The 15,107-nt window shown below is 41.9% G+C and overlaps 1 protein-coding gene across 5 annotated transcripts in view; it reads left to right on the plus strand.

Annotated features, from left to right (window-relative positions):
- Positions 1-15,107, plus strand: part of bt (projectin protein bent) — a 250,126-nt gene that overhangs the window by 88,350 nt on the left and 146,669 nt on the right. For 4 of the 5 annotated variants that reach the window (XM_070525700.1, XM_070525701.1, XM_070525702.1 and 1 more), the window contains 9 exons: positions 103-323; positions 926-1,016; positions 3,879-4,175; positions 6,167-6,218; positions 6,372-6,420; positions 7,316-7,392; positions 8,699-8,865; positions 10,976-11,253; positions 12,810-13,658. In XM_070525700.1, the coding sequence (XP_070381801.1) occupies positions 103-323; positions 926-1,016; positions 3,879-4,175; positions 6,167-6,218; positions 6,372-6,420; positions 7,316-7,392; positions 8,699-8,865; positions 10,976-11,253; positions 12,810-13,658 (2,081 nt within the window). Of the gene's footprint in view, positions 1-102; positions 324-925; positions 1,017-3,878; positions 4,176-6,166; positions 6,219-6,371; positions 6,421-7,315; positions 7,393-8,698; positions 8,866-10,975; positions 11,254-12,809; positions 13,659-14,243; positions 14,508-15,107 lie in introns of all 5 variants that reach the window. The other variant, XM_070525704.1, reaches the window with a different exon arrangement.

Consider the following 15,107-nt stretch of genomic DNA (forward strand, 5'->3'; position numbering starts at 1 on the left):
GCCATCGATGACCACGTCTGCTTGTTTTTTACGCGCTTGCTGAATGTGTAAACAGACATTCCTCTGGTGCTGACATCAGTCATTCTATTGATGACATCTCAGGTGCTGCTGCACCGACTGGAGTGGCGCCATCATTTGTGGAGAAGCCACAGATCACAGCCGAGGAGGAAGGCAAGCTGATAATCATGGAGTGCAAGGTGCGTGCTGACCCCAAGCCAACCATCACCTGGTTGAAGGAGGGCATCTCTGTCGCCGACAATAAGCGCATCAAGCAGATCATCAACCAGGACAAAGATGTCTACCACATTCGGCTGGAGCTTCGTGTGAGTGCAACAACTTCTACAAGCTTTACAATGCGCCGAGGGCTGCCTAAACACTTCTGGCCTTGAAGGAAATTCTACTGTGTTCCAGTGGGTGTTGTTGGAGCCCTCGTTTCTTGCTTCCCAGATATGCAAATACTGAAAAGCTAGGAAATTCAAGGCTTTAGGTAAACATTCAGAATTGACAAATTGTATTGAGGCAGTTCGTTTCCCAGATGGATTAAAAAAGAAGAAAAAAGAGAGCAGCTTGCACAGTGGTATGAAAGGTGTTCAAAGGATATATGGGCCTGCTTGTAGTATATTATATGGCCTGTTATTTGTTGTGGAATTTTTTGTTTGCAGCCACCTTTTAAAATACTCGCACATTACTCGTCGGATGCTAAAGCGGTATACAAGTAGCATAGACACCTGTCTAAATGTTTGCAAAAGGAATAGATAGAGCTTTTCTTTTCCTGTGCTGTACACTTGTCATTTATCAGCAAGCCTTGAGAATTGATGCCCATCTTTTTTTACACATTGTTGCTTCTTGAAATTTAATGTATGCAGTTTTTGTTCTTCAGAACTTTTTCTCAGTTGACGTAATGTGTGTTCTTGCTATGTTCTAGGATCCTGAGTTTTCAGATGCTGGGATCTACAAGTGCAATGTTAAGAATGAAGCAGGCGAGAGCAATGCAAACCTGACTCTCAACATTGAGTGTAAGCATCATTTATTTGTACTTTTCAGTTCTTTGAAACAATAGCCATTTGTTATACATTTGAAATTGTCCATATTGATTCTGGTTTGATAGATCTGCATTTCAAGAAAACTGAATAGCTTTACAAATTAATGTTTTAAGTGTTGGAAGTGTTCATTATCATCATCGTCAGCCTATTTTATGTCCACTGCAGGATGAAGGCCTCTCCCTGCAATCTCCAATTACCCTTGTCCTGCGCCAACCAACTCCAACTAGCACCTGCAAATTTCCCAATTTCATCACCCCACCTAGTTTTCTGCCATCCTGGACTGCGCTTCGCTTCTCTTGGCACCATTCTGTAACCCTAATGGTCCACCTGTTATCTAAACTACGCATTACATGACCTGCCCAGCTCCATTTCTTTCTCTTAATGTCAACTGGAATATTGGCTATCTCTGTTTGCTCTCTGATTAACACCACTCTCTTCCTGTTTCTTAACGTTATGCGTAACATCCTTCGTTCCATCGCTCTTTGCGCTGTCCTTAACTTCTCTTCGAGCTTTTTTGTCAGTCCCCAAGTTTCTGCCCCATATTTTAGCACTGGTAGAAAGCATTGATTGTACACCTTTCTTTTCAATGATAGTGGTAAGCTTCCAGTCAGGACCTGGTAGTGTCTGCCGAATGTACTGCAACCCCTTTTTATTCTTCTGTAAATTTTCTTCTCATGATCAGGGTCCCCTGTGAGTAATTCACCTAGGTAAGCATACTCCTTCACTGACTCTGGAGGCTGACTGGTGATTCTGAACTCTTGTTCCCTTGCCCGACTATTGATCATTATCTTTGTCTTCTGCATATTAATCTTCAAACCCACTCTTATACTCTCTCTGTTAAGGTCCTCAAACATTTGTTGTAGCTCGTCCCCAGTGTTGCTGAAAAGGATAAAATCGAAGGTTGCTGAGATATTCGCCATTGATCCTTACTCCTAAGCCTTCCCAGTTTAATAGCCGGAATACTTCTTCCAAGCACGCAGTGAATAGCATTGGAGAGATTGTGTCTCTTTGTCTGACCCCTTTCTTTATATGTATCTTCCTATTTTCCTTGTTGAGAATTAAGGTAGCTGTGGAATCTCTGTATACACTTTCCAAGATATTTCCGAAAGCCTCCCGTACTCCTTCATTACATAATGCCTCTATGACTGTTGGTATCTCTGCTGAATCAAATGCCTTAAAGGCTGGTAAACATAAGAAAACCACCATGTTGTATTTCACTAGTAGTTGCTGCTTCAGATGCTGCCCTTCCACTTGCATTAGGATAATAATCATCATCATTATCATCACCATTATTATTTAGAAATCTGTTTAAAACTGCATCCTTGCAGCTTTGCTGCTTCCTACCTGCATATTTCATTTTGATTGTTCTCAATTTTCTTTCACCTGATGCTTTAGTTTTACTATGTTTTTATGTACATTTTTCTCACTTCTGTATGGTTGCTTATTGCTGTAAGCACTCTCACCTCAAGGTGCACATTTAAATACTACCCAAACATATGGTTCTCATCTTTTCCATGTTTATTGTTTCATGTTTGCGCAATTCGACACAGAAGACAAGGAATTCTGTTACACACAAAAACTACTGTAATGCCCTGATACAGAAAAATATAACACAACACGATGTCGCATGGTGCATGCCAAGCTTGAGACATGGTTCTAGCTTTCTTTTTGGTTATAACTTTAAAGATATAGTACCTGCTGGCTTTAATCCAAGTATGCTCATTGATGAAGGCACCATCTTAAAGACCTGAGTGCCACTTCTTTATGTGTATAAAATGTCAATGCACAGGTGTTTTCACAGGTGCTCACAGTAAAACGTGTAAATGTATCATAAGTGATTGTTGGGCACTAGAACCTGGGCGAGAAGATTATTATGTTAAATTCCAACTAACATAACCCTCCAAACAGTAACAATACTATTAGTACAAATAAACAAACCTTTACAATTGCCCTTTCTGTTCTTCATGTACATGCAAATGCCATTCTATACTTGAGGGCTCAAGGGCACTTGTAACAAGCCTAAATAGACACCTTCATTGTCTCTCCACAAAGCCCAATGTATTGTTACGGAAGGATAAAAGAAGAGGAAGGAAGGAGAAGATCGCGGGACGCTGGCTGCTGCGTGTTGTTGGTGGTCAGCCATCTTAACTACTCTGACTCATCTTGTACATATATTGTAAATACAGTCATTCTATACTCTCAACCTCCCCATAACATATTGGTGGATTTTTGATATGCTGAATTCGATACCCAAAGCGCTGGAAACCCAATGTAGAACCCATACTAACGTTTGATATACTGGAGGGAGTTGTCATTTGTGGATTGCTTAGCAAATCAATTACAAATAATTAATTACCACAATAATTAATGCTTACCTTATTGTCATTTCACAGTTTTCTTCTTACCATTGTACTCTCCAAAGCCAGAAATAAATGTGAACAAGTTATTTTAATTTTTTTAAATGTCAAATGATGTTCAAGCTTTTTAGGGTTAAATTCAAGGTCATGATCATCATCTCTACTGCACAAAAAGACTGCTAGTGAGGGTTTTTGTACGATTTAGTGCTATTTATTAGTACTATTTTAGTACTATTTTGTACAGTACTGTGCACATCACCTACATGCATATTTCCTTGCCTCATCACTTCATTTCATTTCCTCTATACAAAATTATGTTTATATTTCATATAGAATATTATGAATTTTAGTTTATAATAAAAGGAAGGCTATGTGGCTTCCATTGGTATTTCAATTTAGGGCTTGAGGTGGAATAGTTTCTTGGACGTCACTTTATGCCCATCCTCCTGAAACATGCTGTCCTCTGCATGCTCTGCAGTGGCTCCCGTGATCAAGGAGCGCCCCAAAGTAGTTCGGCGGGAGCTGCACAAGACGATCATCATTGAATGCCATGTGCAGTCCACCAACAAGCCTGAGGTGGTCTGGTTCAAGGAGAACACGCAGGTGCGCGAGGACACGCGCCACCAGGTGCACATCCGCCAGGTGTCCCAGGGTGAGTTTGCGGTTGCACTGGAAATCGACAAGCCGGCTGCTCAAGACAAGGGCGTCTACAAGCTGGTTGCTAAGAACGTCAAGGGCGAGGCTGCGTCTCAGACAGTTGCTGTCGATCTCGAAGGTGAGGCAACCTGTTAGAGTATGATCACATACCAGCCAACTCTCCCGAATTTTCCATGAACATTATGAATTTGAGCTCTTATGGTTTTACAAATGTTCTGTCAAGTTTTACAAAAAGTAAATCTTGTTCGCAAAGTAGTTTCTCTTATCAATTGTCAACCATACCCTTGAAAGTCTTCTTTCTGATTATTAAAGGAAACCATAGGGTGTACTTGCTTCAAGTAAACAGATACTGAAGCAAGGGAAATTGGCAAAGCAAAGTTTCTGAAAAGGTGACTGTGACTTAAAACAGTGTGTTGCTAATCAGATTGTGGTGTTTAATGTTTATTGCTGTTTGTGTGCTGTGTCTCAAGGTCAATCATCGTTAGTAAAGTGCTTATGTATCCCACAATAGATGTTTGTTCAGGGAAAGCAAAAAAAAAAGAAATTTGTACCATTCTTTCTCTCTCCCCTTCCACTGTTGTGCCTGTAGGGTACTTATAAATGCTGAAGCTCACAGGTTGGCAAGTATGCATTCAGAATATCTAACTTTCTGTTAGTCAAGAGCTCTTAGGTGATTCTACTGAAAAGATTTTACTCAATGCTTTTATTTTTCACAGTTGAACCTCAGTATAGTAAACACGAATATAATGAGCTAACAGATATTATGAAATAAATATAAAGTGTTTCTCAATGATGTCAGTATATAACGAATATATCACTCATAACACACATCATGGTCACGCAGGATGCATTTGTTATAGCCAAGCATTCATAATAATAAACAAAAATAAGCCACTGAAATGGCAGAGAGTTTGTTTTCAAAAGTAGTTGTAAAGTTTCTTTGCTTCTTCAATGCCGACGCAATAATCAAAGCTTCCAGATTTTTTAAAGCGAACAAGTGCTCATCAACAAGAGCTTCTCATCAGACGAGCCGTTTTCAGCAATGTTATGTGCTCGACCATGGTTGACGCACTTACATGCGATGGTACCGGTCTTGCAATAACCTCACTTTCTTCAGCAAATTCATTGCTGACAGAAGCAGTGAACCTCAAGAACAATGTCCTCACCCGTGCATGACTTCACAGCGTCAGCTTTGTCATCCGCTTTGATGGGGTCATCCCAATCGACATCAGTATCGCTCGACTTCGGTTCTGTGATGCGCTACCATAAATCATCATTCCTTCTGAGCTACACACTTCCAAACTCTCATGCCCCCCACACAGAAATGCGGCCTTGCAGAAACAGTTTTTGATACATTGTGCAGCAACCTTCGTCCAGCTCAACTTTGTAATTTCTTCAGCTGTACTGCCCTGTTCATCTAAAGGAGCTCAGAGGAGCATGCGGGAAATTGTGCTGCCGTAGTCCACATAGTCGGCATGTGCTGCCATATCCGCATAGTCCGTCATATTATCTCCATAATAACCAAGCATTCTTATAACTGAGATCATTATAAGTGGACTTGACTGTGTATATGCTTTTAGTCAGTGTCGGATATGAAAGGTATTTTCTTGTGAATGCAGCTAGTTACAACAAAGTTCAACTGTACCATGTCTGAATGAACATAGCACATCTTTTTCTGTGTCAAAATTTCAATTTATAATTCACTTGCATCAAATGTACCTTTGTGGCAGGGCGGGAATACTGGAAAAGTCAAATGCAAAAAATGCAAATAGGGACATTGACATAACATGTGTGCAACAAGGAGCTCATATCCTACACTTTACTACAAGACATGATGTTTTGCTGCTTTGGTTTTACATGTGTACCTATATTCCGAAATTTAGCAGCGCTATAACAACATTTCTCCCAATTGTTTGCTTCACTTTTGCTGCCACTATGTATTTACTGAACACCTCCTGCGTAGTCTGCTTAATAATCAGGGCTAACATTTTCTGTTTTAGCTTCATTCTGCTATATAAAGGGACACAAATTGTTGTCTAAGCACACCTATGCATGTTTGAGCATCGCCTTGTTTTTGATCTTGTGGCGACTTTCTCTTCCATATTTCAGAGGAAAATAAAGAGCCTGAAAAGAAAGAACCTGAGAAGAAAAAAGAAGAGCCGTGAGTTGTCTTCTTCTTTTTTTGCAAATTTTATTTCGTTGAACATAAAGTTCACTGCATTGGATTTAGGATTTATTGCGTGACTAGGTTGAAATGAACTCAACTCTGGTGGCATGTTTAGTATTAAGTGTACTGTGGCATGTACCTTTGCAGAAAGCCCAAGGGCGAGAAGCCAAAGATTGTGCAGATGCTGGCTTCCCAGGTAGGTTGAATTCACCAGACTGTACAGTAAAAGCTCGTTAATTCGAACCGCAAGGGGAAGCCGCTTCAGTTCGAATTAACGAAAGTTCGAGCTAACGAAAGTGAAGGAGAACAACAGTACACTGCAATTTGGAAGCAGTAGGGCATGTCAGAAATTTGGGGTGTCAGAAAGTGATCAAGTCGAAGCTCTGGGTCCGACTGTGCCACACCACCGATGTCCACCGAAACGAACGTTAGCCGAGGCTTAACACCATCACAATGAACCGCGACGGCCGATACCTCCTAAGCGAAAACAGAGGTGCACAGCTGATGAAGACTGCCGAGACAAAGACGCTGAACATGTGAAGGTGGCGAAGGCCTTGATTCGTTGGTTCTTGATTGCAAGCGCAGCTGCGACGTACTTGATTCGCTGTGTTTTGGCGCTTGCCGTGCCATCTCCGCACAACATTAGCAGCTGTACAAGATTTGCAAAGCCTCCGAGATTTGCAACGGGCTAGAAGTCTCGGAGGTTGCGTAGAACGGAGAGGCGGCAGCCGCCGCTTCCTTCTGGCTGACCCCGCGTCGGTTAGATTTTTTTCCGATTTTGCCTTCTCTCGCCGTTCTCTCCGTTTCGGAGGCAATACAGCCTTGTGTGTAGGCAGTAGGCGCGTTTCTCTGGCCGTGTGCCAGGCGAGCGTTGTTCGAATTATCCGTGAGGGAACCTTCTCGCGTTCGAATTAACGAACTTTTTCATACATAGACTTCTGTGGAGCTTGGCCGGACCAAATCGTACAGTTCGAATTATCCATAAATTCGAATTATTGAAGTTCGAATTAACGAGCTTTCACTGTATTTTGTTCTTTGTCAGACTTACAGTTGATGGCTACATGCTTTCTTTCTTCTTTTGTCTGCTTCAGACTGTTGAAGAAGGCAAGACCTGTGAATTCGCCTGCCGTGTTGAATCTGTCACCAAGGCCACAGTCATGTGGATGAAGTGAGTGTCTTGGAATTTTCCAGTGACCTTCCTAGTGCAGTACATTCATTGACTGTTAAACACTCAGTAGAATTGTTCACAAAATTTCTTGGCTGGCTCCTTCATTCTTTTTTCTTTCTCATCTTCTACAAGGTAGCAGCAGCAAGGACTGCTGAAGTTGCTAGTTTGAAGGTTAGGTATTGGCTCTTTTGTTTTAAGGTTCTGGATCGAAGGAGTAAGTTTATTAAATATTACTAGTAAATAAGATACGAAGTGGTTCTTTGTTCAAGAGGAAACAACAAAGATCTAGCTACAGTGTGCTACATTCTTGAGCTTAAAACAAGGACAGGAGTAGGTTGGACGTATGCAGTCACCTGCAATATGACCTGCAACACCGGTGCCCGCGGTTGAAGGGGCTCCAAGACTGTACGGTTGCGCAGGCACAGAGTACGTTCTAGACCTAAACATAGCTTCAATTAGTGGTTCTCATTAAACCGCTATTTCACATGTTAAAGCCGCCACGCAGACCTGGAGCCCCTTCGACCACATACAGGAGCGTTGCAAGTTACATTGCACACGACTGTAAATCACTGCACTAAACTGTTGACTAATCTTTGACAGTCATTTACATTTTCTTCTGTGTCTACCTTGTCTACAAGCAACAATAGCTTACAGAAGAAGGATGAAGAACAAGAAAGTTTACTTAAAATATTTTAATAATTTTCTTGCATCCCGGCTGTGCAATGTAGAAGTGAGAGCTGCACTGCATTGATTACACACTGAAGTGTAGTTTCAATTCCCTTTCAGTTCCAGCACATGCACTTCCTGAAAAACAAGTACATGGGTCTTCAGGATAGCTCTGTTGCATTAGCTTCTATGGTAGATAACAAATCTTTGTCTTGTGTCTCTAGTTGTTCTTAGCTGAATACTTCGTTGTCATGTGTGATAAAGAGCGTGGTTTATTACTGTCACTGTTGCTTACTTTGCTCACCACCCATGGTGGCTCACGGCATAGTGACACTGATTGTGACCCATGGCCACAGTTCCAACTCCTGCCTCTTTGACTATGTCCTGACAGGATTGGATGCAGAGACACTTATGTACTGAGTTTTCAGTGCACATTAAAAAAATAACACAAGTGGTCGAATTGATCCAGTGCCTTCAACTATGAAACGTTTCAAAGCTGAGCATGAGCTCCTATCTATACTTACATTAACCAGCTCACTCACTGAGTAATGGACAGAGATGTGTACTTCAGCTTTGTTTTCAAATTCATAAAATTTCAGTGAAGGCTCATTGCTTTCTTTGACTGCTCTCCTTTGCCCAGGAACAAGAGGGTTGTCCGGGAGACAACCACCACACGCATCACATTTGATGGCTCCACTGCCAAGCTTGTGTTCTCTCCAGCTACCAAGGACATGGCTGGAAACTACACAGTCGAGTTCACAAATGAGTTTGGCAAGGAAGAGTCTTCAGCTGAGCTCATTGTCACAGGTTGGGCTTTTCTTTCTTCATTGTTTCCATAAAAAATGGAGGAGGTTTGGGGGAAAAGCCGCAGCAGTGGCTTGAAGGAACCCCAACCTCCGATAATATGGAGTTGACAACAATGCAGCGAGTCACACTCTTGCTACAGACAAACTTTACAACTAAGGGGTCACATTATCGGATAAAATCAAACCTTAATGCAGTGCTTTCAGTATTTTTAAATATGCCAAACAGAAATGTATCGTAAACATACAAGCAACAAAGAATAAAGGAAAACATTTGGGAATCTTTGTACACTGTGCACACAAATTGAAACTAAAATACAAGAAACTCTGCAAAACTACCATCTAACTGGGGACAACAACTATACATAATATCGAACTCAACTGGAACAAAAACAATAATAAAACAAGGAGTATACCAAATAAATAAATTCATATATACAACCATTTTAAATCACTGTAGAGTTAAGCTTACTTGGAGAAAGCCCGTATATATTGATGCCCAGTGTGCCGTATTTGTCAAGAAGCCTTGGTGAGGTGCTCTTAAACATTTGTAGCCCGTAATTTGTTCTCAAGCACGGTACTTTCAACCATTCGAGATGACGGGTAACACGGGAAAGTGCATTTTCACATAGCTTAGCCATGTCCTTGACCTTTGTGCAATTCTGTTTGTTTTCTAACTATACATTATGCAGAAGTTTGGTTTAATTTATCTCATTACCTTTAGGAATATTGAATTCACCAAATACCAAGTTAGTTTGTGCAGTGTAAGGGAGATAAGCGATCGCATTTAATGTTCTTTTCTGTATTAATAACAATTTGTTTGAGTAGGTTTCATTTGCTGTACCTTGTTCTAAATAGCAATAATTATGGCAAGAAGCAAGCAAACTGTTGTATATAAGCAACTTTACAGCTGTGGAGAGCATATGTCTATTACTATTTAAGTCATGCTTTTCCTTTTGGATTAGAAAGGGTTCAAAGAGATGTCCCATTTTCTTTGTCTTTGAGGACAAAAGGGAGAGCATGTGAAATGTACTGTATGTGATTGCAAAATTGATCTGTCATCCAGAAACATAAAAGCCATAATTCTGAAATATATTTCAGTAAGTAGGTAAATGAAAATTTGGCCTGTTATGCATAGTCCCTCATTCAGACATTTCTTATTTCCATTTGCAGTCAGTTTGCAGTAACGAAATGGATTTATCTTGATCATTATCCATAATCTGAATCACTGTCCACACTTTGTAATTATTTTAATGAGAAATGACCATTACTGACCACCCTTACGTAATGGGATCACATGTTCAGCAATTTCCTGATACTTTAGCTTTCACTGAAGCAACCTAATGCACATATAAATTGGCATAATTATTTTCATGATCCTGTCTGATGGTGCCTATCAGAAAAAATTGTAGTATGCTTTCTTGAGTATCGGCTTGTTTAGTCTAGCACAGTATTTCAGGATAGTATGTATGATTCTGTCATATTGTCATGTTGCAGTGACAAAGATTATGAACATGATACATGGTATGATTCTGTCACAACATATGTATTATTTTATGTTAAACTCCTGCTATATATTTCTTCACCTTTACTAAGGCAACCTGCTTCTCCGTTGAAATTATTGCAAATGAATAATTAAATAAATATAAAGTGTTCACGATTTACATTTGTTCTGAGGTACAGTCAAGGATTGCAATGCTGGTGACTGTATTGCACCTAGAACATTTTGGTTGTTTCAAATAAGATATTTTTAAAATGTTTATTTGTTGCATGACTATTCTTGGCAAGCAACAGTCAAGAACACCTGTATTGAGGTCATAGTGCTGCCAGAAAACTTACATCTGCAAATGACTAAAACACAGTTGCACATTGTACAGTGTGTAGCATAATGTACAGTTTTCATTGGGGGCAGCCTCACAATACAGTGGTAATGACGTTGTGGCTCCTTCTTGCTTCTCAGTATGATTGTAATATGATAACAGTTGTGAGCACACGAACCGGAATTCTGTAGTAATTAGGCAGTACTGACCTAGTTAATGTTTCCAGTAATAGTTGCTATACTGTAAAGGGATTTGCGCACCTTTAACTCTTGCTGTCATATGGTACTGTTTCAGATGCTCCGAAAAAGAAACCAGAAGAGAAAAAACCCGAAGAAAAGAAGCCAGAAGAAAAGAAGCCTGAGCCAAAGAAGGTTGAAGAGAAGAAGGTTGAGGAGAAGAAGAAAGAGGAAAAAGTCAAAGTTGAGGAGAAAGCCGAGGTCAAGAAAGTTGAGGAGAAAAAGGTTGAAGCTAAGAAGCCCGCTGAAAAGAAGGCTGCAGAGAAAAAAGCCGAGGAGAAGAAGCCAGATGAGCTGAAGCCAGAGACCATTGAGAGGAAGCCCTCGATTGAGAAGGTACAGCTTGATTTCTTTGATAGTAGTGCTGTATACCTCTGCATGCTGCATGTAATTGAAGGTTATTCATATGACAGTGTGCATCATGAGAGTTGTAGAAAGTGGTACTGGAGCACAGTGGAATGTTGATGGTAAAGCAGCAAGAACAGATGTTATATGTTAATGTTCAGGGCAGTGATGACAGAGTAGGATTGGCAGAAGGGACATAGAGCTTGCTGCAGCAGCAAAAGGGTAGGTGATGCAAACAACTGTGGACATGAATTGAACATGTTTCACTAACCAGGACAAAAAAGGGGTTTGGAATACCTTACATCACTTCTTTCACTAGTTCATATATGCCTAATTCTGTGGTTTGTCACAAGATTAGATTTTCGAACAACCTCTTTTGAAAGACATGAAAGCGAGGTAAAGTCAGGAATTCGCTCCTGCATTGGGAATTGAAGGAATTATTGCACCATTTGTGTTATTTTTTTTTTCTGTGTCATCTAGCTACAAAAAGTAGTGTGTGTCTGCGGAAGGTAAGAGCATTGTGGACCTTAGTGTTGCTTTTTCTTAGCCTTTTAGGCCAGCAGGCCACCATTTGACAACAATAGGAACTTAATAGCACTGATACGTCAGGTGATTCTGGTGCATCATGCTATTTCTCTGGTAGAGCGCACAGTTTTACTTTTTATGAATAGCATAAAAAAAGCAAAGCCTACCCATGAAACAAACCGTGAATACTTAAGTGCTTGTGCTGGTCTGTAATGTTTGGCATCCTTTCTTTGCGATACACGTCCAAAGTATGTGACTCCTCAACCTTCATTAGCTACACAATTTCGGATCGGCAAATTAACTACTAATGTCAGAGAAGTGAAAACATTTGTTAAAGCTATGCTCTAATAACATCATTTGTAGTTATTAGCTGTAAACACATTGTAGTTTTTTGCTAAAGCTATGCTCTAATAACATCATATGTAGTTCTTAGCTGTAAGTGCATTGTAGTTTTTTGCTACGATAGCGTTAACATCAGGATATACTGCGCATTTTTGTGGTGCTGCTGTACCGCTATATTCTAGAGTGCTGCCTGTAGAAACATAGCCATTCTGTAGATGACCTTGAGTGTATGTGCGTGCGTGTGTCACAGTGTGTGTGCATAGAGATTTGTCTTGATTTTTCACTCAGTCTCTTGTCAATTCATTCTAGGTGTTGTAGCCATGTAAAAACTGGTATGCTCTCATTTTTTCTTAGTGTGCTAGTTGGTGAGTTTGTTAGATTAGATTTGCTTTTGTGAAGTATGCTGTAAGTTCACATGACCTTGTTAAGTGTAACTGCACAAGATTTTGGCATCTCTGAATGTTTGTCCTAAAAGAACTACCATAACAGAATAATTCAAGAGCTTCCATTTAGTCGGGGGCGTTCTCTTTGTCTTTATTTTTGTTGCATTGTTCGCTGTGTCCTCCTCCACTAACATTTTCTTTGTCTCTGAGCAACCTAGGCACCTGCGCAACAGCGGCACTTCCACTGAGTCCTCGGTTTCTCATTGTGCACTGGATGAGAGATGCATTACTTTGCAGCCATCGAAGCTTGAAGCCGACAAAAAGACACTTCCAGAGCGCAGAACGAGTCTCGACCGCCAGCGAAATGGCGAGGTCACAGCACTGGCAAAGGATGAAATCATTCGCGAGCCATCACCTGTGGAAGAGCGCCGGCCATCCATCGGCAAAAGACGTCCTAGTGACAAGATGGAACCCCTGGCTCCCCGAAGAGATGAAACTCCCAAGTCACCTACCATGCCTGCACCAGAGCAGATCATTCCTCCTACACCTCCACCAGCCACTCCTAAGAAGAGGGACAGCATTCCACCACCTCTTAACCTGGCACCTGAAGTGCCTTCTGACACGGAGTCTGTGACCTCATCACCTTCTCAGTCACCACGATCAAAGACATCCCCGAGGACAGTGATGGGTTTCCATCTTCAAGGCCCTCCAGAAGACGAAGATGTCGAACAGGATTTTGGTGAACCTCTGGTGTTCCAGTTCAAAGAGAACCGGTATGAACCTGTGCCCTTGGAAGATCTACAATCTCCCCCAGCTCGAAAGTCATCAGTGCCAGTGATCACGGTAGATGACACTGAAGCATCTAAAAAACCCAAAAAGAAAAGGAGTGTGAAGAAAGACAAAGATGAAGAAGAGTCCAAGGAGGAGGCTCCAAAACCCAAACCAAAAATGCGGCCAGTTAAACGTGCTGGCTCTCCCGAAAAGACACCAGAACCGCCGCCATCACCGAGGGGACGACGGAGCTCTATATGCGTTGCAGCTGAGCCAGGCCACATTCCAGCAGAGCTTGTAGGTCTGCCACAAACTGCAACTGTCACAATCCAGGGAGTCGTCATGACTGTAGAAGATGCTGAAAAGATGCTAGAGGTACGCTGTCAAGGTCAGCGTGAATTGGGCTTGCCCTTCAAGCTGCTGCAATGCTGCTGCTGCTGTTGAATGCACGTGGCCAGGCCTCAGTGAGAAGCTCATATTTCAATAGAAAGAGCGTTCTGAAGTGTTGCCACGTGAAAGCAACCAGTAACACATCAGCAATGCTGAGCTTCTACTGTCGTCTTTCCTAGTTCATTCTCGCCCCAGCTGCTATCTTTTGTTCTTTTCCCAGCTCTAACTGCTTTACGAACTCCGATGCTGTGCCTGGCTGAATCCTGCATCAAGATGCAGTTTTTGGCAAGCCGAATTGCAGTCTTGGCGAACTTGGCATCAAGCTTGCCAATGCCTTTACATTGAAGCCGCCTGCTTGCATGCTGCGCGATATGTCTAACCCTCTTTTCTCTTCTAGGTCTGTACATCAGTGCAGTAGGCTGTTTTTTCAGGATTTCAAAACACCGATGTATAGCATCTCACCGGATCCTCATCTCTCACTTCACTGTAGGCACGCTGTCTGTGAAACTGTGTAATGTCACTCTCAGTCATGGAGCAATGCCTCAAAACAGACTCTCATATATTTGTCAGCCGAGTCCAGTCGCAAATGGTGTGCCAGATCGCCCTGCTGAAGCGCCAAAGCCAAGGGAAAAGGAGTCTGTTCCAGAGATTGCAGTCCAGGAACCGGTAGAAGCACCTACAAAGCGAGTGGTGCCCATCGTCAAAGAACCCACGCCAGAACCGAATCGGAAAGATTCACTGGCTGTTGGTCCTGGTGGCATGCTTGAGCCCGTTTCTCCTGGTGGCTCACCTGCCAGTTCACGCCGGGGCTCTGTCATCATCACAGCCGACGAGGTTGGTTTGAAGCTGGACACGGTGCCTGGCTTTAACCTTGTAGTGTCCTCTCTCAGTGTTGTCCTATTTTTTGGCCTGGTCGTTGTTGGCAGTCTAGTCAGAGCTGCTTCTACTGCTGTGGTTGCTCCTTCTCTCCTGTCATACCCCGAACAGCCATACCCCAGAAGAAGTTGTCGCATGTGTTTCTGTTGCTTGCTGGTAAGGTGACAAACTAGATATTTGTGTCATCCAGAGTAAGTACTTTCAAAATACTGAGCCTTGCTTTGCAGCTTATTTTTTACACGGTCGCGTGGAGTCTGCTTCTGCATATAAGTGCAGGAGCATAGGCTTCAATACTATCAGCTAGACACTCGCTGTGGCTGTCTTATATACCACTGAGTTGATAAAACCACCCTGCGGCATCAGTTTCAGCTGGGGAGGCATGTGTGCCAGTTAAAAGACAACATTTTTTTTCTTACCATGCTGCTCATAAGCAAAAACAACTTGTTAAGCTGTCACCTTATCAGTCATGAGCTTGCATGAAGCTGTGGTTACCTTCCTGCAAATTGACAACCAAATTTGGTGTCTTTGAATGGCTTTCAACTGCTCTTGCTTCCTGAT

Source organism: Dermacentor albipictus, chromosome 9 (genome assembly GCF_038994185.2).
Source record: "Dermacentor albipictus isolate Rhodes 1998 colony chromosome 9, USDA_Dalb.pri_finalv2, whole genome shotgun sequence".
Taxonomy (NCBI): domain Eukaryota; kingdom Metazoa; phylum Arthropoda; class Arachnida; order Ixodida; family Ixodidae; genus Dermacentor; species Dermacentor albipictus.